Source organism: Poecilia formosa, unplaced genomic scaffold, assembly GCF_000485575.1.
Source record: "Poecilia formosa unplaced genomic scaffold, Poecilia_formosa-5.1.2 Scaffold7, whole genome shotgun sequence".
Lineage (NCBI taxonomy): Eukaryota > Metazoa > Chordata > Actinopteri > Cyprinodontiformes > Poeciliidae > Poecilia > Poecilia formosa.
In genome coordinates, this window is record NW_006799946.1 from 1,465,178 (window position 1) to 1,485,228 (window position 20,051).

General features: G+C 40.0%; 2 protein-coding genes across 24 annotated transcripts in view; one reads left to right on the forward strand and one right to left on the reverse strand.

Moving 5' to 3' along the window:
• The window catches only part of LOC103151159 (KAT8 regulatory NSL complex subunit 1), a 42,902-nt gene extending 26,251 nt beyond the window's left edge, over positions 1-16,651 (forward strand). For 3 of the 4 annotated variants that reach the window (XM_007571059.2, XM_007571051.2, XM_016681139.1), the window contains 13 exons: positions 960-1,101; positions 2,412-2,495; positions 4,972-5,081; positions 6,115-6,250; positions 7,708-7,873; positions 8,225-8,380; positions 9,096-9,314; positions 9,410-9,564; positions 11,207-11,331; positions 11,421-11,478; positions 12,369-12,481; positions 12,555-12,807; positions 13,539-16,651. In XM_007571059.2, coding sequence (XP_007571121.1) covers positions 960-1,101; positions 2,412-2,495; positions 4,972-5,081; positions 6,115-6,250; positions 7,708-7,873; positions 8,225-8,380; positions 9,096-9,314; positions 9,410-9,564; positions 11,207-11,331; positions 11,421-11,478; positions 12,369-12,481; positions 12,555-12,807; positions 13,539-13,745 — 1,924 coding nt within the window. In that variant the 3' untranslated portion in view covers positions 13,746-16,651. The remainder of the gene's footprint in view (positions 1-959; positions 1,102-2,411; positions 2,496-4,971; positions 5,082-6,114; positions 6,251-7,707; positions 7,874-8,224; positions 8,381-9,095; positions 9,315-9,409; positions 9,565-11,206; positions 11,332-11,420; positions 11,479-12,368; positions 12,482-12,554; positions 12,808-13,538) is intronic. The other variant, XM_016681142.1, reaches the window with a different exon arrangement.
• The window catches only part of mapta (microtubule-associated protein tau a), a 33,738-nt gene continuing 29,725 nt past the window's right edge, over positions 16,039-20,051 (reverse strand). For 19 of the 20 annotated variants that reach the window (XM_007570986.2, XM_007570970.2, XM_007570962.2 and 16 more), the window contains one exon: positions 16,039-18,519. In XM_007570986.2, the coding sequence (XP_007571048.1) occupies positions 18,322-18,519 (198 nt within the window). In that variant the 3' untranslated portion in view covers positions 16,039-18,321. The remainder of the gene's footprint in view (positions 18,520-20,051) is intronic. The other variant, XM_016681157.1, reaches the window with a different exon arrangement.

Consider the following 20,051-nt stretch of genomic DNA (forward strand, 5'->3'; position numbering starts at 1 on the left):
GGAAAAGAAGGGAGGAATTAAGTGGTTCTTGATTAAACTGATTGGTGGCTGGCATCTGCTTTTAGGGGACAGAAACTGTCTCTGATCAGCTTCTCAATAAGGCAGGATCCCTGCTTGGATTATTGGTTATCCCAGTGTATGCTCCTCTGTTTCCTGACCCAGCCCCACCCCCTCCAGCACTCTGTGGCCTGTAGATTGCTTTTAAAGCCCGTCTGTTCCTCTGCAGACTGCCAGAGCTTCCCAGCCCCCGTTGTCCCCATTTTCCACCCCTCTTCTTTTGCCTCTCTGCTCTCGGCGGTGCATGCTCTCTGTAGATTCTAACCGGGTCCTTGTTGAAGACTTAAACAGAGATGAGCTCTGAAGAAAGAGAATGCACAGGGGTACGAGGTCTATCTTTGTCTGCCATCTGAGTCATTATTTTCATTGTTCAGCTAGTGTCACTGTGGCCTACATTTTGGAAGAACAGCTCCCCTTGTGGTTGCTGCCTTTTGGTGCAGCAGCAGACATTTTCCTCTCATGTCTGCCTTTGAAATGCCCATTCTGTGTGTCATACTGGTAAAATGGAGTACCCAGCTATGAGCTTTGCACACTGTTTACAATGGAAGATAACAGTGTTACAGAAACCGCCTTTCTTTGTTGTTTTTCTTCATCTATAAAGCAGTTGTAATGTTTTTGTTTTTGGCTTCAGTGCTCGTCCAGGCTCCCTGCAGCTGTCATTAGTGGGTGTTATCTGTAATGCTGATTCACTGACCTCTGCAGTCTGATGGGGGAAATGCTGCTTTAATGATCAGTGTGTATTACTAGTACTTTAAAAACAATGATCCTATCTGCCTCTTAACTACTGGAACCTGTTAATAAATCCACAGGTGTGAAAAATGACTTTAGGAAGTGTGAATTTTGTGTATTTGTGTCCCATGAAGTGGCTCAGCTGTAAACATTCCCCCTCTCTCCCCCTACAGATGGAAGCGGGCAGAGAGCCGCTACACCGTGGAGAGAGCTGGTATCATCAGCCACTGGAACTGGCTTCAGGCCCACATCTCGGACCTGGAATACCGCATCCGACAGCAGACAGACATCTACAGACAAATCCGCGCCAGCAAGGTTGGTTACTGCCATTTCCTTCCTAATCGTCTCTGCATGGCGCTGCTGGATAATTGGAAGAGGACTTTCATGTTTTTACAGAAAGTAAAACCGGCCTAAAGGGGGAAATTCAGATGCAACAGTAGCGTTGTGTATATAGGTTCACACTAAACAATAAATAAAAAAAAAAACAAGATTAGTAATGATAATAGTAACAATAATATCCAACTCATGATCCAAGAGATTTGCAGCTGAGAACACAGTGTTTCCAGCTGTAGTTTGTGGCTGTATAGTTAAATGTGTATTTCCCAGGTAAGTATTTGTAAGAGAAAACTGAGCTAGAATGATCTGGGTTGCATTTGTACATTTTTAAGCTAGTACTTCAGTCGTAAATATTTTTTATTTTTTTATTTTGGCATCTTGATCAGTAAACGCATACTAAGCACTATCGGCTAACATCAACAGAAATGCTCTTGGATGTTTAACCTATTGCTGAGGAAAGATGACTTGGCTATTTTTAGTATCGGTGAGGTATTAAAAGTTAGATTTGATTAAACAAGAAGCTAGACTTTTAGCAGGTAACAGAAAGCCTGATTGAATGTAACAGATTTGCTCTGCTTTATACTTTGGAGCTTTAACCTGCATCCACTGTGGATCATGTGCGATGTGAAAATGTTTGGGAATCTTGAGCGAGGGCAGGCTGTCCGCTTTCTATGGAATTTACATGGAGTCTGCTGTTTTTGGTGTTCACAAATGTTGATGACAAATGCAAAATGCTGAGCATATTTTGGTCTTTCTTAGACCCCTGTATTGTAGGGCTACATGATATTAGAAAATCATGCACTAGAGGAATAATTAAATATTTTAATGATAAATCTCCATTTGCATCACACATCAATTTCTCAAATCTTAGACGCTTTTAACTCTTGCTGTGTGTTTTTATCTCTGAGCTTAAGCATTATCATGTTAGGTTTGACTCCATCTTTTGACACTTTGAATATAATTTTCTACAAATAAAATGTCATTAAGTTCTTTGATATTAATATTGCATATAGTGATATGACTAAATTTGCCTTGAATATGATGAAATTTGGTTTGCATGGCAGTAGTATTTTGAGTCTGTTGTTCGGAGTCTCACTGTTCTCACCAGACACAGGTGAAGCTGCCGACTATTCTTGTCAGGAGTGACTTGAAGCACCTTAACAGTAAAGAACAGGGAGGAAATTGGAAGTGTATTTTAGCATGTATACTTTTATTGTGATATTTAACAGGAATATCCTAATGGGTATACTTTTTGTGGTTAAAGTTGAACACATCTGTTTGATCCATAGGGTTCTGTAGAGTTGGGAGGGCTTGCCCCCAGCGCTGTGCTCACAGCTGGCACCGAAGTGAAGACGGAGGCTGTAAATGCTCAGGTAACTAACAGGTTTTAGTGTTTATACTGCCGACCTTCTATCAGAGCAAAATCCTTTCCTACCAGTTCAAGGATTTGTGTTAAAATGGCAAACGTGTCTCTTTATTTTTCCTGGTTTTGCACGACTTTGTTACAAATGGCACATGAGGATTCACGACTTGATTGAAGAAGAAATTGGCTTCCGGTTGTTTCATTTAAGCTAACCCAGTATCGCCAGAAAATCATCTTTATTTAATATTTGTTCATTCAAAACAACCACAGTTTATCACTACGCATTTTCCTAATTTTAAAATAAACCAGAATTTTTATTATTTTTATTATGGATAAACAAAAATTATTTGGCTAACAATTTAGAGTGCATCATGTTATGTAGTATCATGTCTTAAAATTATATCTGGATACAGCACTCAGCAAAGCCTTGCCTTTGTTGGTTCACTTCCACAATATGTTTGCCATTACAGTGAATTTTGTCAAATTCAGCATTTGAGTCGACTTTTTCTGTTTGGTGTTTGGTTGAAATCATTGGGGCAACTGTGGTAGGAGTTTTTCCTGTCACTGATGCGTTGCCAGTTCAAATCCCTGCTCCGTCTGTCGTTGTCTTTTAGCAAAACTCTTCACCCACTTTGCCTGCTGCTATGGTTACTATGTAGCTCATCTCCAGCTGTGTGTGTGTGTGTGAATGACTGAATGTAGTGTAAAGGGCTTTTATCTAGTCTCTACACTAGATAAAGCTCTATACAAGTACAGGCCACTTCTGTCCTATCATTGTCATGAGAAATGAATTTCAGAAGTATTCATTCTCTGAGGTTGAGCTTACAGGTGCATTTCAATGCACTACAATGTTATTGAAATATGAGAAGACTTAAAAAAGGATTTTTAGCATAGATGTGAGCTGAAATGTGTCTGTACTGCACAGAATGCACACCCAGTACACCTTATGCATAAATAACTGCATCAGTGCAGTGTGGCATAGAGGTAATCAGCTTGAGGCTCTGCTGAGGTGTTGAGGAAGGCCAGGTTGCTCTAACGGCAGCATTCAGCTCATCTCTTTTAATTTATCTGGTGTTGCTCATTTTCATCTCTGCAATACTCCATAGATTGTCTTGGTTTAGATCCAGTCTTGGTACCTTTGGTAGGGTGGACAGGTGATGTCCTGATGGAAGAACTTTTTGTTATCTTTATAATTATTATTATTACAGCCAGTAGTGGTGATATGTAATGTTCCAATGTAGTGTAGATGTAATTATCCAAAATAAAATGATTGTTTAGATGTATCTTATAATAAAACTAATAACTTTTAGATTGAAATTTAATATGCACCTGCGATCTTCTAAGGTTCCTCTGAGAGGAGCTGCAGGCAAAGTGACTCATGTAGCATTCAGCAATAATCATAAAGTGCTGTCAATAAACCTTTGAACTCTGACCGTTATTGTTTTTGATTAAAACTGAAAGTCTTTCTTAAGGCCGACTGTGTTATCACAGATAGCTTCTCTTAAAACCCCATTCTAGTTTAATTAGGCTGTTTTGTTTTGCCTGGTGTTTTTTTAAATAATTTTTTTCATTTGGTGTGTCTTCCAATCTGTTTTATCTCGCCGAAACCCCAGCGAAGTTGTAAATCAGTTTAAACCAAGGTGCTTAAACTTAAAAAGTGTGCTAAATGTTAGGACTAATCAGATCAGATCTGCATCCTGCAGCTGTTGAGAATGTTTGTTTTACTGACGAGCTCGGTCATAATGCAAACTAGCTTTTTAAATATTTGAGTTGAGCAGCACCTCGTTCTGTGTTTTATTTTAGTATGTAAACCTAAGACTTCCTGCTGACTCCTCTCCACAAGTTTTTTTTTCCCCTGATGGTGAGAAACAATGAACCTGTTTGTTTCTCTAAATCAAAGAAAACATGGGAAGGAAATAAGCGTCTGAAGGAAAGGATTTTTCTTTCCCTTAGCTTCCAACCAATAAACTCAATTTAAAAAAAAAAAAAAAAAAGCTCTTTCAGCATTCTTACACAAGCAATTTTTGTCAATTTGTCTCAAAATGTGCTTCTCTTTGCCTCGACTGGAATTGTTTGAAAGAATGTGGCCCTGAAGTAGTGTGTGTGTGTGTGTGTGTGTTCCCATTCTCTCGGTTTAAAGTAGAGAACAGTTTGTTTTTCTTATTCTTGGTGCAGTTTCTCATTTTAAGCTCCCAACTGCATGCTTTTGGTGTCATTGTGAAGACATTTCTCATTTGAAAGACCATTAAAAGCTTGTGAGGCAGAGCAAGCCGCAAATTCTGATGGAGAGCAGATTTTTTAGCTTTGGGAGATTCCAGCCCTTTTAACAAATCTGTCTGAATAATTCAGGACGGGGATGGTTCGGTTCATCTGTTATGTCGTTTCCTTAAATATCCCGGCCCGGCTGGGCGCTGCGGGGTCAGGCTGTTCCAGTTAACGCGCCGAGGTGTAGTCACAACTGGTTTCTGTCTTATCTGTCGACGCAGGATGTTGGTGCAGAACGGCTGGACAACACGAGCCCCGCCCACGTCACCGGCACAGAGCAGGGCCCGTGGAAAGGTCAGAACGGGCAGCCAGTGAACGGCGTCCTCAGCAGGTACAGCTAATCATTACCTTCATGTTGAGATTTCTGAGAAATGGAAGAGCGGGTTGTCCGCAGTAATGGATGTGTAATTATCAGATGCTGATGTTACCGAGAGCCGCAGTGATTAGACTCTGAATCCGTTCATCAGCAGGAAGGTCTCGGGGCTTGTTTTACAGGCCACATCTTGACTTGTCATGACTAAAGAGCAGCGCTGTAATTAATAAAGAAAACGGCTGCTTTCATTTGGATGAGCTGATTAAACGGGGCTTCAGGCTGACGGTTCGGTCATTACAACACGGACCTGGAACCGAGGTGTTTAAAAATGCTCCTTTAAAATGTCTACTTTGAGGAAAACAAACATTATTCATAACTGCTTTCAACTGTTATATCATGAGGGAGTGGCACATAATAAGGCACATAAACAATAAAGTGGTGGAAGACTAAAATAGGTCAATTTTCACTCAATTTTCTTTGATAAATGAGGAGATTATGAAATGAAAACCAAAGGTTAGAGAAATGTGGTTTGATTCATAAAGTGGGATATTTTTTTGTAATGGTGCAAATTACTCTGATTCAAAGCTCAGTTTAAAAATTGGCAGCTCTTTTTTTTTTCTCCTCTGTCTTGGCATTAACGGCCTGCATGGTCGAAGTACCGACAGTCGGCTCTCATTGTTTCAGTAGCATGACAAAAATTGTGCGATTTTGTTCTCAGCCCGACGTCGTCCGCCTGTTCTTGTCACCATGGCGAACACTTTCCTGGGTGTTTTTTTGATTATGCAGAACAAAGCTCCAACGACTCAACCTCCAGAAGCTTGTTATAGGCCAGTTAAATCAAAATCTGTCAACCAAATCTTAAAACAAAACTAGAGATCAGTTCCAGTCAGGAAATTTCTAAGCTATTTTTATCCTAGTTGGAATGTTAACTGGATGTTGACTGGACCAGATGTAACTTCATGGCCAGATGTTGCGTTAAAGCAGAAAAAGTTTTAATAAAACCATGGTGTAGGCATTTCCGATGACCCGTCTCCCTTCTTTGTTGCGGCAGGATGGCGGACAGCGCAGACGGCAAGCTCCAGCCAGCCTACGACAGCACGTGTGTGGCGGCGCGTACGCGGCCGCTCATTGGCTGCCGGCGGCGGCGGCTCATTCAGCCGAACACGGTGACGAACCTCAATGGCAAAGTGAGTCGGTCTACCCGTCCCAGCCCTGTTTGATTTGTTGCTGTCGAACTTTAATGCAGGATAATTTTGATCCGTCATTTTTTTATTCAATATGTTTGCTTTAAAAACTCAGAGAATCGGCTTTTGTTGGCTAAAATCTTCTAGTATTTGATGCTCATTCAGCAGCAGTGAATGCACCATTGTTCTCAGAGCGTCTTGTGTTGTTCCACTGCACTTTGATGAGTGCCTTCTGGCCTGTAACCTAATAACTGAGTAAACAAGAAATGACTGACTTGTGTATGGAAAACTCTGCATTGTGAATCGAACAACAAAAGAGGGCGATCGCTCTCTCAGGTTTTAATTGAGAAGCGAGTTAATTGTGAACCTTTGTCACTGATTTAATGAGTTTAGTTTGTAAATGCATCTTTTTATACGGTTTTAAAGGTTGCAGGTTTTCTGCAGGGACTTTACAAAGTGAAACATAATCATGTCAAGTTCAATTACAGACGTATTGAAATTACAATATGTCTGTAATTTCAACCTTAGGTTTTTATTATGTTTAGGTACGTCTTAAATTTGTACATTTGTTCAGCATTTGATCAATTTGTAATTATTCAAATAATACAATGGCCAAATGTCAGGAGGATCTTACAATTGCACTTTTAAGTGTTTTCCTGAAAGTTTTCAGATCAATTCATGCATCAGCTTGTTTTCTTAATACGTTGGAAACATTCATTAGTTCAGTTGTTGCTAATGAATTAAAGTGTTACGTTGTGACAAAAGTCAAAATCTCATGAACCAGAGAAGCGATTATTGTCGAAAATTAATCTCTAGATATTTAACTTCACTGGGAAACTCGTTTGTAAAACTGACTTCATGTCTTAAAATTGCGTGTTTAGACAAACGACCCATGTTTTACTTGCGTCATCTTGTACCAGCGTCTTCGTTATGGGCAAATTTAATTTTAACAAGACTTGACTCAATAACAGTGATTTTCAGATGGTCATCAGTAACTGTAACCAAGCTTTTACTGTATGGGGTAAGAATGCAACAAAGCGAGTTGGCTACGATGTAAAACGTCTCCAGTGACTTGGCTCAGGAGGAAAACACAAATTGAAGTTGATGGTTCCATTAAATTAGTGAAAGCTATCATTTAAACATTGCCAGAGCTAAAAAATACCAACTTAACAACTTAACTTTTATCCTGACTGATTTTATTAATTTAAGCTACAAGCCTATTTTTGTCGTTCTTGCAGTTTAAAAAAAGATTGTGTTGAAAAGTTAGTTTGTAATGTTACAATGAAGTTACAGAAACTTGCAGGAATCCAGATTTTTAAAAAAAATCACCTTTCTATGCCTTTCTATGTTGCCAGGACAAAAATCAAATTAGCTGCTCTGACTGCATATATGATGTGTATGATGAATTGTGTGTATGAATAAAGCGGTCTTTAGCTAGCCCCTGTGTTGTTGCCTGGCAGACCCCGAGGAGCAGCTGTACGCAGTGTAGCTGCAGGGTGAACCCCAGCTGTGTGATGTGTGGTGGCTGGCCCACCCCCAGAGAGGAACCCCAGTACGAGCTTCCCACCCTGGAGCGCCTGTCAAGGCTGGATCTTGGCGTCCACCCTATCCTCTCCTTCCCTGACGGTCAGTGCAGCGCTGAAGTTTATGCAGTCATTTCCTACTTTACATCTTGGAGAGGAAGGCAGGCAGGGAGTGGCCGTAAAGAGGCAGACAGGCAGGAAATTCTTAGACAACATTTTCAGCTTTCTTTTTTTTTTTCTCCTCTCGTGAAATAGCTGAGTAACCAAGTAGTTACTACTGGAGCAAATCATGGGCTATTTATGAATAATTAAAGTTTTGTGATGGTTTGAGAACATATTTTTTCTCCTGTGGATAAAATATGACTCCTCCTATCGTGTGGGAGATGAATACGAGGAATCTTGCTGATAAAATAAAATCATCCCGGTTTGACCTCCTTCATTCGATCTTCCCCAGATGTTTCTGTGGGCCTTCATCTGCAGCAGGTGATGAAGAGCCAGTGGCAGTCGAAGTCGCTGGAGAGGAGCAAACCCCTGAAGAAGCTGTCGCTTAAACACAAGCTCTCCTCATCCAAAGAGAAGCACAAGTTCACCAGCTCCCTCATGGCAGTCAGTGAGTAGTACCAGGGTTTCCAATAAACCTGAATTAGTTTTTTTTTTTTTTTTTTTACCTTAATTTATAGCCAGGTCCTTTATGTTTAGACATTACACCATACACTAAATATTCTTTAAAATAACACTGTTGTTACTAGATGACATTATCTGATTTTCATTAAAATAACACTGTTATTAGATGACATTATCTGATTTTCATGACAAATGTAGATATTTAGGAGTCTCAGTATTTCCTGCAGGATGTTGATTCGTTTCTAACAATATAAATGATTTGATACACTAAAGTGTTGCTGATGATGTTACAGTTCAGGGAAGTTTGAATAAGTGATATGTTAATATTAGTATAGTTGCTCTCTTTTTTTAATGACTGTATGTCATAAAATCTCATCGGTTTTGTGTTGTAAATCCTTGATCTGCGAGGGAAAAAACCTCAAATATGAGTCTCAACAAAAAAAAAAATTAAACTTGTTCACATGTTGGATAATTTTAAAGCCCGTTTCTACAGTAACTTTATTTCTTAGAAAAAGCTTTCTAAGAAATGCTACCCAGGACATGATGTTACTCAGAACTGTTTGCTTCATACATTTCTGCTAACTGTTAGGGGGAAATGCTGCTTTCCCTACAACAGGACCAACAGGAAGTAGACCCAACAAATCAGGACTTTAAATACTTTAAAGTTTTTAAGATGCCCGTTTTCGTGGTTGGTGTCGCAGGACTGAGCCACTGTAAGAATCGCATTGACAAGCAGAGGACAGTTGATGGCAGCATGGGCAGTAACAGCAGCAGCAGCGCCATACTGACCATGCCCAGACTCGACAGCCAGGGTGGGTGCAAAACCGAGCGACTGCACACCCTCTCCACTCCGTTAGGACCCTACGACAAGAACTACAGCCGCAAGAGATTAAGAGAGCACTCGCTGGACAGGGCTGACAGTGAGTTCCCCCCCCCACCCCGACACACACGTCAATACAAACCAAAGGTTAAAACACCTCTCCATCTCCTACATCCGTGCGTCTTTTCCCCATAGCTTCCCCGAAGCTTTTCTTGGACACAAGCAGTCCCTGCACAACACTGGCCAACATGCACCCGTCGCTCCACAGCCCGCTGACGCGCCAGCTGTCCACGTCGTCAGATACGTCCACGCAGCTGGGCGCCGGCAGCCAGAGCGTCCCCAGCACACCGGTAAACACACACCTGAAGGAAAAGTTGATTAAAACGGTGGTTTGAAACAATATATCTAATAAGTCAAATAAACAAGAAAAAAAAAACTAGTAGCTGCAAAATTCATCTCTTTTTAATAATGAGTGCTAAATATACACCAATATTGATCATTTAGTTTCAGGACATGTAATGATAATCGGCGTACTGTGTACCACTCACAGTACGCTCCTAACCACACATTTATCTGTTTTAATTTTATTTGACTCGTTTGAAATTAACTTTGAACATGTTTTTTAAGGCCTGTACTTGGGTGAGTTTTTTTTTTTTTTTTTTCTGTGATACTTCAAGTTAAAGGATAAAAACACGACATAAATTCATGCTTCAAATTAGAAAGAAATGCATCAGTTTGAATGGTGTGACACTGCCATACTTTGCACTGAAAATATCACCCAATATTAAAAAGGTCATAGAGTTTTGGAAGCATTGTCATATCAGGACTGAGAAATATATAGATTTATTGAAGCCATCGCCTTTTAACCGTTTACAGCAGTGGACATCACAGGACTTCCTAAAGTCATGCAGTCATAACATATTTTCTATGCATTTTTTTTTATTTTGCAGATGACAAATAGGATCATAGAAATGAGGCAAAGAACCTTAATTTTGTTCAGATTCTGTCACTTATTCCACCAAAGGACATGGTGACATTTATAACTATTATGTTAAGAAATAAATTTTTATGAAAGTTGTCTACTGAATCATTAAGGAGTAAATCCACTTCAAAAGGCTCAGTGTAAAAACATGCAAATGAGGCTTAGTCTTGAATGTACAAGGTATTGAACAAACAGGAAGCAAACTTTGGTATAAATCTTTACCACCTCTATAGTTGACTAAAAGTTCTGCCCTCTGGTACTTGAACATGTGCTAGAGACAATAGTTTAACAAATTAAAAAAAACAACCTAATTATAGTTTCATAAACCAAATGTCTGTTTTGAATGTTTTGTAAATGTTTTTGTTCTTAGACTCGGTTAGTTTCAGAATCGCCCAAACATGTACTATTTATATCTGTTTTTGTCAACACTCAGCGCAGCTGTCCTGTTTTTAAGTCTGAATGTCGGAGGGATCTTGACCTTTCTTCAATTCTGCAGTAAAAGCCTAAAAATGTAGTTTCAGGATGCTGCAGATCAAGTGGTTCACCCCTGATTTAAAAGCTTCAGGCTGGATGGGGCGCAGCTTTACTGTAAATGTTTCAAACTGTACACAGATCACGAACGCGTAGAGACCGCCTGAAAGTTTCTGATAAAAGCAACCTGAGTTGAGACTGAGACTCAAACTGAAACTGCTTGTGGTTTTCACTTTTTTCTGGTGGTGGAGCGCAAGAAGAAAAACGTAAACATCCAGTTGATTTGGCTATAGGAGCCAAGCTGTTTCTAGTTTAACCTCAACACATTTTTTTTTTTTTCCTAATACATCTTTTTAAGTTTCTGTCTAAAGTTTTTACCACAATAATCGAAGTGTTCAGAGCTCCTTAAAAAAAAAATCACATTAAACATAATTAATGCCCCTTGAAGGCTTGAAATCAAACCAACTGACAGTTTAAAAATGTTCACTTTGTGTCAAGAACAACGCTGCTACATTTGTCGATGTTTTCCCATCTTTCAGCAGCAGCCAATCAAGAGGAGGCGTGGTGAGAGTTCCTTCGACATCAACAACATAGTGATCCCCATGTCTGTGGCGGCCACCACCCGGGTGGAGAAGCTGCAATATAAAGAGATCCTCACTCCGAGGTAACCGGCTCCTGCTGTCACTTCTGACTCTGCTTATCCTCACCAGCTGCCAGGTTTTCTGTGCTCAACATATCTCGTTGTTCCGCTAGTTGGCGATCGGTGGACATTTTCTCTCAGCCGATAACAGCAGAGGAGAACGAGCGAGAGGTAGGCACTCCTGCTCAGTTTTACGGTTCTCAGTTTGGTTGTAATCATTTAAATCTGAAGTTTATGGGAGAAAGTCTTTGTATTAAACTGAGCAAACAGTGACACCTGGTGGTCAAATATTTAACCGACTTGGATGAGATGAATGTTTCTAATAACCTTTAATAGCCTTTTTTTTCTCCAGGGATTTAAAATGTTTCTAGTTAATCACAGAAATATAAATCCAGGAAAAGTGCCAGCATTTTTTTTTTCTTCTTGTATTTAGAACAGATATAATTGAATTGAGAAAAACAATAAGGAGCCAATTTAACAGCAGATCTAATTTTCAGCAAAGTTTACCAACATCTTAATTTTAAAAAAATGGAATGTATTAACCAGCCTGCGATAAACTGTTCATCAGGAGAGACAAACATCTGCTTTTAGTCATAAATGATTCCTGAAGTGTTTTGAATTTATGTGTTAGTGCTTTAATTTAGGTTGAGTCATGATTTCTGACATTTCCTAATAAAATATTCTTCATTCCTGAGTTGGAGACAAAAGCATTGTTCTTTGTTTCCTTCAAGAGAACTGTAAAAGGATGAGCACAATCACTGCAGTTGTGTGATTCATTTCTGATAATCATATTCAAAGGACAATAAAACAGGGTTTCATTTTACATTTCATTTAAATCACAGAGAACATCTGAGAATCAGCCTCCTCACATATCCTCACAATCTGTCAAGTTCAAGTATCTGTTCCAAAAAAAATCATATTTCATATGAAAGTGAAATCACTTTTACAGATGTATAAAAAAAATACAAGCTACCACTGTAATAAAGAGCTAATCTAAAAAATGTGGAGGGCAGCTTTCTGAAGACGTAGCGGCGTTTTTATTGGCTGCTGTTGGCCTGCAGGTGGAGGACCTGACGGACGCCGCCTTCATCCAGCTCCACCAGCCCTATGAGGACCAGGAGCGCTCCCGCTGGACCTGGATGGCTCTGGCTCCGGCTAAACGCAGGGGCAGCAGGTGAGTCGGTCCCCCCGCCACCCGAAGCTTTCTCGTGTCCGAGTCACGTGACGCCAACACTCGTGTCTCTCAGGTCATACAAATCTGTGGATGGACGGACCACGCCTCTGCTGTGTGGGACCAACCCGCCCACCCCTCAGCCCGCATCGCCGGACCCCGGCCACTGCCCCTCGCTGCACGACTACAGCCACGTGCCGTCGCCCATGAGCCCCCCCAGCCCCGACGCCTCGTCCAACCCCCAGACTCCCTGTTCCCGCGACTCCCACCGGCTGCTGTCCAATGAGGACACTCGGTGCTCCACGCCCGACTTTACCTTTGAGGAACGGGTAAGACAAAAAAAAAAAAAAAAGAGGCTCAGCAAATTTACATCCATGTTTTTGTTTTGCTCATCAGAGTTAATTATAGTTAATATAATGAGATAGATGAACATAGCATTGATATTAAAACTAAATACTCTTTGCTAGACACATCATCACTATATGGTAGGGCAGCTATTCCATAGAACCAGGTCTATCCAGAGACTTTTACTGAAAAGTCGACTTTGCTGCACCCAGATCAGCTTTTATCCAATTAATTAAACTTGTCTAAATTCTGCAAGCGTTTTAAAAGAAAGTGACCCAAATCCTGCTCTGACACAGACAATAAATTTGTTCATTCGAGCCAAAAAGTTTTGGAAACCTGCTGCCGTCATTTTAATACAGCAAATGTCCGTTACTCTACAACAGTGGCATCTTAGTCATCCCATCCCTACAATAAAAAAAAACCAAACAATTGGACTACTTTATTTGCTTGATTTTTACCATCTTGTCTCTCGTGATAAAACAGAAAAAGGGACACCCTTGCTCTAAAGTCTGCGTGTCAGGAAAGTGTTTTAAAATTACAAAACGCCATGCTTGTGTTTTATTTAAATAAGGCACACCCTGCAAGTATATCTGAAAGAGCGACATGCTTGTACTATCTTACCAATTTACCCTAGTCTGACTGATTGACCCAAGTTTAATCAGCATTAGTAAAAACAATTCTGGTGCCATCGTTGACTTCTGTTTATATTTTCCAGACCGTAGCGCCGTGGGAACGCCGCAACTTCCCCCTGCCAGAAGACCCGGCCCCAGAGCCCGAAAGCGACCAACCAATCAGGCCGAGGGCCCGCAGCATCTCAGGGTGCCGATCGTCCGCCTACGGGCGTCTGGACTCGGACGACTCGGAGCTGCCTTGCGACGACGACGACGGCGGCCCCAAGCTCAGGGCCTCGTCCCACCGATGAGTGGCAGACAGGCGGAGGCGCCCCCTTCACTTCCCCCGCCCCACACGGCTCCTCTCTGGCATTAACAAGCAGAACCTCAAAGCTGAATAAGATGTTAAATGGGTTCCTGTTGTTTGATATTCAAACATCAGTCTGATACTTTCACAGTTTTTAGTGAACATTATGGAGATAGAAGCCTTTCCCTTCACTTGTTTTTGTCACAGGGAAAAAAAACGATAAATGTAAAAAACAAAAAAAAGTATAAAACAACACATTACAAAAAGTGAGTTCTGTAGTAGGCTAAACAATGTACATGGGGGCTTAGTGGTGTTCATGTCGCGTGTACACTTGTAGCGCACTATGTAGCGACTCCTCAACATATGGCCAAAGGGTGTTTTCTATTGACTAGTTTGCTTGTAAATCCCCATGTACATTTTTAGTGGAGTGACAAATATCAAAACAAAAAAAACAAAACAACAAAAAAAAAAACAACTCCCTACTTCCTTCCTCTTGCTCCTCATCCACATAAACAGGTACATTTAAGATGTGGTTCCCTCCTCCCCCACTAGAGGTCGCCTGAAATCACCAGAGCACTTCTCGTACTGCCAAGTCTAGTTCTGCTGGTTTGCTTTCTTTGTTTGTTTTTTTTTCCCATTCCTGATATGTTTTGTTGATCTCGTTCTGTCTGTTTCAGTGTAACACATTAATTTGTTTTTATTTGAAGAGTAAAATCATTCCTACAGTCTCTTCGGAGAGCTCCCGTCTCGCTGCACAGGTTCCCACCGCCGGTTCTGTTTTAGAAAAAAAAAAGAAAAAAGGAAGAAAAAAAAAAAAGGGTGACGGCACAGACCCGGGAGCTGCTTTCTATTTTTATGTTCAGGTTTGAGCAATTGCCCGGCAGAAAGTTGCCTGCATGCTAAAATAAAAACAAACTAAAAAAGATGTTAGTCTTATCACACCAGTAATCCTAAAAGCTAATCTCACTCCTTTGCAAACAGTTGTGGCTGTAAATGAAATTGTGGCGACATAAACACGATAACCTCTGTGCTTTTTTTTTTTTCTTCCCCCTTTATGGTTTCTGTTTCAGCTTAAACAAGATTTTAAACATTTAAAATGTAGCAGCTCTCAATTAGAAGCCACCCGAGCTCAGGTCTTTCTGGACAGTAATTTAATGACACTTTTCCTCAGAATGATCAGTTCAAAGCCAGATTTTGTTTTTTTCCACTTTCACATCCTTGTAATTATGCTCTCACCTCATCCCTCCTCCACTTTACGTAACCAATTGCTATGCAAAAAAAGAAAAAAAAATCTATGGTTGTTTTCATTTTCCGCCTCCTTTGTACACAACCGTTCTGTTTTTCTTTTTTTTTTTCTTTTTTTTGTAGTTAAGATGTCAATGTACCTGTTCGATTGTTGCAGCAGTTATAACCTAATCAAAAAGCAGAATTGTTTTCTTTCTTGTAAATAGTACCATTAAAACATTTATGTTTAACTTGGCACCGTTGTTCCCGTCTTGGTCATTCATTCGAGGTTCATTCAGACGCGAGTGTGACTTTGCAGCGTTTATTTCAAATACACATATACAGCAACAAGAATCATCATAAACCAGTTACTGATCAATGCACAATAATGAGAACAATCACATTTCCACGTCTGTACAGCGTTAGAAGTAACCAAAAACAAAACAAAAGGTGAGTGTTGTTACTGCAGGAACCTCTTCACGGCACGCTGGGGGATCAGGTCTCATCCCCTCCACCTCGTTTCTGACTGATCTCTGGAGACGGAACGTGGTCTACTGCAACTAAAGACGTCAGCATGCAGATAATGTTGCAAGCACACCTTGGAGTTCTACGCGTCTGCTGAGTTTTGACCCTTGTTATTCGCACGCCCTTCCAAAAAAGTCCGGAGCAGATACAAATGGGGTACACCAGGAGACCAATCTGTGAAAGGGAGGCAACAAGCAGACGGCTGTCTCTTACATTAAAAGCATGCAAGAATGTTTCATTAGTGCCAAAATGGATCACGGGAGAATTGGGGAGTCTAAAAGGATGTTTTCCTGGCAGAAAATAACAGCAGCTGAAGAACTGAGCCTTGGCATCAAACTATTCTGTGGCGTCATAAACCCTTAAATGTATCTTTGGAGCTTAAATATACCCACATTTTTCCATCTTATGAATTGGAGGTCTTTGTGATCACTGGTGATGCAATTCTAGCAGACCAATTGGAACATTTGACAAAACTAACATTTAATTTGATGAATCAAAACCAAAAGTTAAGCATTTTATCTCCAAAATTGGCCCTTTGTTTTTTTTTGTTTTTTTTTTAGGGAATTAAAAACAAAATGTTCTTCCTAGTTAACCACTACCAGCTTAGTCTTGAGTTTAAATTTCAGAAACCTTATAGGTGTTTAAATAACATTGGGAATGTGAATCATTTTGAGGATTTACGTCCATTTAAATGTATAAAATCAGCCGTTTTAAGGTTTAATGTGCTTGAAGTGTGTGTATGTGAATCTAAAAGGATGCAGACGATGTGCGTTTCCTGGTTAGTGGCGACGTGCAGAGGTATTGATAAAGTGCCTGAAGAGGTGAACTTGTTGCTTTACAGTTTGTTTTTGCTTACCTTAATGATGCAGTGCACACACAAACCCCTTCATCCACCCATCTACTTGGCAACAACAGATTATTTTTCCAATTTCATTTCATAAGAGTTTGAAATAATACCTTAAATTACTTCCAGTAAAGCCTTTATGGGCTCCTTATTACGTTGAGCTTTTTTAAATTAGTAATTATCCTTGTTCTGATTATTTTGGTGCTTACTGTGGTTTAAATACTGCACACAATAAAGTCCCTCCCTTTAATCCTGTATTAAGGTTTTCTTCCCATAAATCAAGCTGTAGCACACGTACAATAGGAGCAGTAAAAAAAGAAGAAAAAGAGAAACACTGACAGTAGCAGGCACAATACAAATGTCCGTTCATATCAAATACATGTCATATATGCACAGAATACGATTATAAAACTGGCCCAACGCGAACCAAACTTCCTAGCCATTCTTTTTTTTTTCTTCTTTTTTTTTTTTAAGTCCAGCAAACTTTCCAGTCGCCTTTGTTGAAGATGGTGTGCCAGGAATAAAACCACTGAGGATATTTTGTGTTGACAATATGAGACGCAGAAAGGTTGTTGTCACCCGCAGTTCGCTCAGTTAAAATATTCATTTTAACTGTCTGCTCGATGTAACATTTGGGTCAATATGGTAAGATTACGTGTTCAGTATTTATGGCAAGCCAAATTATCATAAAGTAGGCAGGATATTTCTTCTATGTCCCAAAATATCACATAGTTCACTGCCATACAATTCCAGCTACCTTTTCAAAATACGGAAGAGGCTTACGGACAAAAAACTAAACTTGTTTTTGTCAAACTTTTTAGAAAGTAGTAGTCAGTCTCTGAGATTAAAGACAGAATTCTGACTTTTCCCCCCGCTATTCTAAAATTAAAGTTTGCAATGCTCTTTTGTATAAAAAGAGTTTCGGATTTCTCCATTTATTTGACACCTTGTGTTTTCAAAACTCAAAATGGCTGCTGCAAAGACAAAAGATAGTAATAGCTGCAGTGATAAACTGTTTATCTGCACTCCCAAAGTCATCAAGTCTGCAAACATCGTAAAAACGCCAAATGCACAAAATGTAATTACACTTAAGGCCTCGAGCCATCAATTTATTTACTGTAATGTCGCGTTGTGAAGGAGTATAGACAAGCTGAGGAATCCTTTTGACTGGTGAACTGAGGTATGGGTGTCACATGTCTGGATGAACGTCTAAGTTCAGACAGTGGGTGAACTTAGTTTTTCCTTTTAGCTTCAAAGCTCAGGCAGCGTCTCCCTTTGCTCCTCAGTAGTCTTATTTTTGCCACACCACCGACCACGGTCACCTACTGTAGCTGGAGGCGCAGCACATGTCGGGACACAAAGCAAAGAAAGCAGAGAGGTCTGCAAGACATTTTTCTGTCTAGACAAGAAATTTGCTACTTTTTCTTTTGACATTTTTTCCTCCCAAACCTTCATCAGAGCCCGTCACTGTTCCTTTATATCAAACTGGAGCTAAAGAGTTGGATTTGCCCTCCTCTCTCAAGGCTCATGTTCTGTGTATCTAAAAAAAAAAAAAAATTAGTGAACACCCATCGAAGGGAAACTGGTAAAGGTTCACAGTCTGTGACAGGAAACCAAGTAATTTTTTTTCATCAGGACGCGTTGGGATGAAACAATTCGCTCGGATTCGCTGGGGAAATTTTGCTCAGCTGGATGCTTTAACTCCTAAATATTTACTACAAAAGGTTTAAGTATTTTTGCAAGAAGACCACAGAGAGAAATCAATACAGTTTGGCCTACCTGCTATTCAGATCTTTTTCTTTTTTTGTTCTTCACTAAAAAGAAACGCCTCAGTAAATTTAAGAGGTTAGTGGAGGACAAACAGTGATGGGTATCTTTAAAAAAAAAGTCCAGTGAAAGTAATGAGGAAGGCATTATACAACTCCTCTACGTGGTGGTGTGGTGCAGGTGGAGCAGGAAGCGGGAGCGGGGGCGGGACGGGGCACGTTCACAAGCCCTGCTTGGCCAGCGAGGCGGACACCTGGTCGGCCAGCGTGGAGAGCTGCGGGGAGTCGGTCATGTTGATGCTGCCGGAGGACGACACGGTGCTGAGCTGCTGGGGCGAGTCTTCCAGGGAGATGATCTCAGCGCCGTGGTCGGTGCGTGCCTTGGCCGTCTCACGGAAGCTCAGCTTGTGGCTCTCAATCTGCAACCGGCAGGAAAGGTCAGATTCATGACCCCCCGCCCTCCCACTGCTGAGGCAATTAGACTCTGAGAAGGTTTCAGATCACTGGAAGAGATCTGAGCGACTTCAGTGTGTTTTATATGAATAGACCAACACAAAGCAGTGTCTGAAATGAAACTCCTGACGTTTTTACGGCTGTGGGAATGAATGGGGCTAAAATACAGTAAAAACCGAGAAGAAAACCGGTTTGAAGAGCTTCATCGACCCTAAACATCCAACCAGGGTAACTCAAATCAAAGCATGTTAATATGTGTTAGAATGTCCTAGTCAAAGTCTAGAGCAGTGGTCTGCAACCTGTGGTTCTGGAGCCGCAAGTGGCTCTTTGGGTGTTCCACAGTGACTCATTAAAACTCTGACTAAAAATGAAGTAATGTTTTTAAATAAACAAATGCATGTTTTAGTTGCATTCAAACTGGAAGTATCAGTTACATTATTTAAATCTAGTTTTCTTGTCACAAGCTTGGAAACGATATGCTTTTATTTAGCTACGTCGACACCTGATGGAAGAAAATCTACCCATCCTCTTTTTGCAAAGGTTTTCAGATTTTTATTTGTTTTAAAATCTAAAAATAGAAATTACAACAATTTGCTACAGTAAATATTTATCAAAAATGAAAGTTTTCTTTTTTTCCCCCCCAAATATTAATTTAAACTTTAAATTTTAAAGTTTAAATGAATTGAACTTTAAATGAACTTATTTTGCATCTATAAATAAGTTTTGTTTGGCCAGACTGAAGACAGAAATGTCTCTTTGTATTGTTAAAGGTTGCAGACACCTGGTTTAGAGCTAAATAAAAATTGTGAATCTGTAGCAAGACTTGAAAACTGATGTTCACAGAGGTTCTGTGTCCAGTCTGACTCAGCTTAGGCTATTTTGGAAAGAGTAAGTAAACATGCAGAGCTGGTGGACCGCAGAAGACTGGAAACTAAGACAAAGGTGGGTTTTTCAAAGTATCAACTTAGTTTGGAAACAATGAATTATTTTCCTTCCACTTCTTCAGGTATGTGCCACTTTGTGTTGGTTCAGAAGATTAAATCCCAATAAAATACACTGAAGTTTGTGACTGTAGCAAGACAACCACAATACAAGGGGAGAGGGGGATAAATAATTTTTAACGTAATAATTATTACATTTTTTTTATTGAAAAATATGTTATTGTAAATTTACAAATTTCATTTTCAGAGTAAAGAAGGCCTGAAGAAGTGCGACAAGCTACAGCACTCCCTCTGCTGGACAACATGCACAAGTGCAGTCATCCCTCAAAAATTTGGACCTTATTTTTCCATGATAATAATTAAATAAATGTTTTTTTTTTCCTTTTCATTTAACTTAATTTTATGACTTATGTCATGTTTTCACATGTTGTAGTCCTAAATATTGTTCAACACTTTTTACATTTCTTGTTTTAACAACCTGGGAAGCATGTTGCTTTGCATGTGAAAGAATCTCTGGAAACATTTTTAACAACATAAAACCCTAAACTACAAAGTGC